Source organism: Oryzias melastigma, linkage group LG16, assembly GCF_002922805.2.
Source record: "Oryzias melastigma strain HK-1 linkage group LG16, ASM292280v2, whole genome shotgun sequence".
NCBI lineage: Eukaryota > Metazoa > Chordata > Actinopteri > Beloniformes > Adrianichthyidae > Oryzias > Oryzias melastigma.
Window position 1 is genome coordinate 27,908,166 of NC_050527.1, and position 2,210 is coordinate 27,910,375.

The 2,210-nt window shown below is 44.4% G+C and overlaps 1 protein-coding gene across 1 annotated transcript in view; it reads right to left on the reverse strand.

Moving 5' to 3' along the window:
• Positions 1–1,591: 1,591 nt before the first annotated feature.
• The window catches only part of LOC112136500 (myosin-1B-like), a 4,050-nt gene continuing 3,431 nt past the window's right edge, over positions 1,592–2,210 (reverse strand). Inside the window, exon 2 of the mRNA XM_024258226.2 lies at positions 1,592–1,708. Coding sequence (XP_024113994.2) covers positions 1,592–1,708 — 117 coding nt within the window. The remainder of the gene's footprint in view (positions 1,709–2,210) is intronic.

Here is a 2,210-nt window from a genome sequence, read left to right on the forward strand (position 1 = left end):
CTGTGGTCAAATCAGCATCACTGGATTTTTGGTGTGAGTTTCATCCAATACTTACGGTAGCAGGACTGAGAACGCTGGAAAATCTCCACCAGACTCCACGGACCTGTGCCAGTCACTCTAATCTTCCCTCACTCGTGAGCAAGATGTTTACTGAAAATATATAAGAATTCTTTCAGAGAATGATTAATAATAACTCTATTGTTACTTTAAAACTTGATCTCAATGTGTAATGATTCTTCTTCTACATCAATATAACGTTGTACTTTGATGATAATCAATGAGTATTATAGATCTGTTACATGATGTATGATTGATGTTACCGTTTACTGAAATAATGTTTGATGAGATTAATCAATAATCAACAAGAACTTCACTTTACTATTGGGAATTACAAAACAACAACAACAACAACAACCGGATTACATAATTATGCAAAACAGTGAAATGAAGTAACTAAGTAGAGGTGGGATTATATAAGTTCACTTCTTCCCACTCCTTTTCAAGCAATCAATCAAACTGACTTTAGTTAATTATTACAAAAACGAATGAACCAAATGTGACATAAGCGTGTTTTATTTTGTTTTCCATTTTCTAATCAATGCATTTAATTGTTTCTGTAATGAGTTTGAAATAATTGTGTGTTTTGTCCTTTAGTTTTCAATCATGTTTGAAATAAACCAATCAATTAATCAATCAAAAGACCCCAAGATACTTAAAGTCCTCCCCCTGAGGTAGGAGCACTCCAACCACCCACAGAGGCCAAACTACATTTCTCCTGTCCAGAACCATGGCTCAGACTTAGTGGTGCTGACCCTCAACCCAAACCACTCCAAAACATGCTGGAGGTCCTGGCTCAATGAAGTCAACAGAACAACATCATCTGCAAAGTGCAGAGACAAAATCCTGAGGTTCTCAAACATGACCCCCTCCAGGCCCAGGCTGCGGCAACAAGTTCTGTCTATAAAGACTATAAACAGGACCAGTGATAAAGAGCAGCCCTGTCGGAGTCCAACATGCACCGGGAACAGGTCTGACTTACTGCCGGCCATGCAAACCAAGCTCCTGCTCCGGTCGTACAGAGATTGGACGGTCCTCAGTAAGGCTTCTGGGACTCCCAGAGCACCCTCCACAGACCACCTCAGAAGAACACGGTTGCATGCCTCCTCAAAATCCAAAAAACACATATGGGCTGGATGAGCAAACTCCCAATAACCTTCCAGCACCCAATAGAGAATGTAAAGCTGGTCCACTGTTCCACAACCATGACAGAAACTGCACTGTTATTCCTGGATTCCAGGATCTGAGGTTCGGCCATCAAATGGACTTTCCTCTCCAGTACCCTCACATAGACCTTCCCAAGGAGGCCTTGGAGAAGTCCAGTGGTCCACAGTCCAGTGGTATTGTTCCCGCAATTGAAACGGCAATAGCTTGAAACTGAATGAAACATGAAATAAAAAAAGTTTGTTATTTATTTCCGATGTGAATCACATCCGTTGTGTTGGGGTCTTTGTCATTAGAAGGCCTGAGCCGGATCCCCATCCCACAGCAGCTCTCTGTCATCCAGCCAGTAAGACATAGCTAGCTCCGCCACTCACCCTGCATAGAGAGCTCTATCGCTCCAGCCCCATGGGCCCTGCGCCGGGCTGGTTACCTGTCCAGGGTGCATCCCACCTTCGCCCGAGAGTAGCCAGGACAGTCTCCGGCCTGGCTGCAGCCCCAGTGGGATAAGTTCAGTATGAGATCAGTTATACTGGATTTGAATTCTACCTGCTGACTGAGTCACTGAGAACGTCATGTGCCCAAAGCTGAGTTCCTTAGGAGTTGCCAAAGTTCAGATTTTTGAACCCTTGACCTCTGCATCTGACACCTAAATTGTGCCACAACCCTGCCTGTTTTCCAGATCTCCATGACCCTTGCTGCTGATTACCTGACTCAGGTGATTCCTGGAGGTGGTTTAGGTAGTCGGCATAAAGCAGTCCAGGGAGAGCTAGAAAACAGTCAGGGTTGTGGCTCTGATGGACCAGTCCCTCTAGTAGATCAAGGGCACCAGAGGTGATGGATGTTGACAGCTGATCCTGTATAAAGGTAATGCTAGAGATTCACAGGATTGGATTGACTTTGGTTTTACGAATGGGGCTTAGAAATGTCTCTGACAAAACCCTCTGCATTTATTCGGACTTGGGACCGGCACGAGGGAGCACAATCTAGTG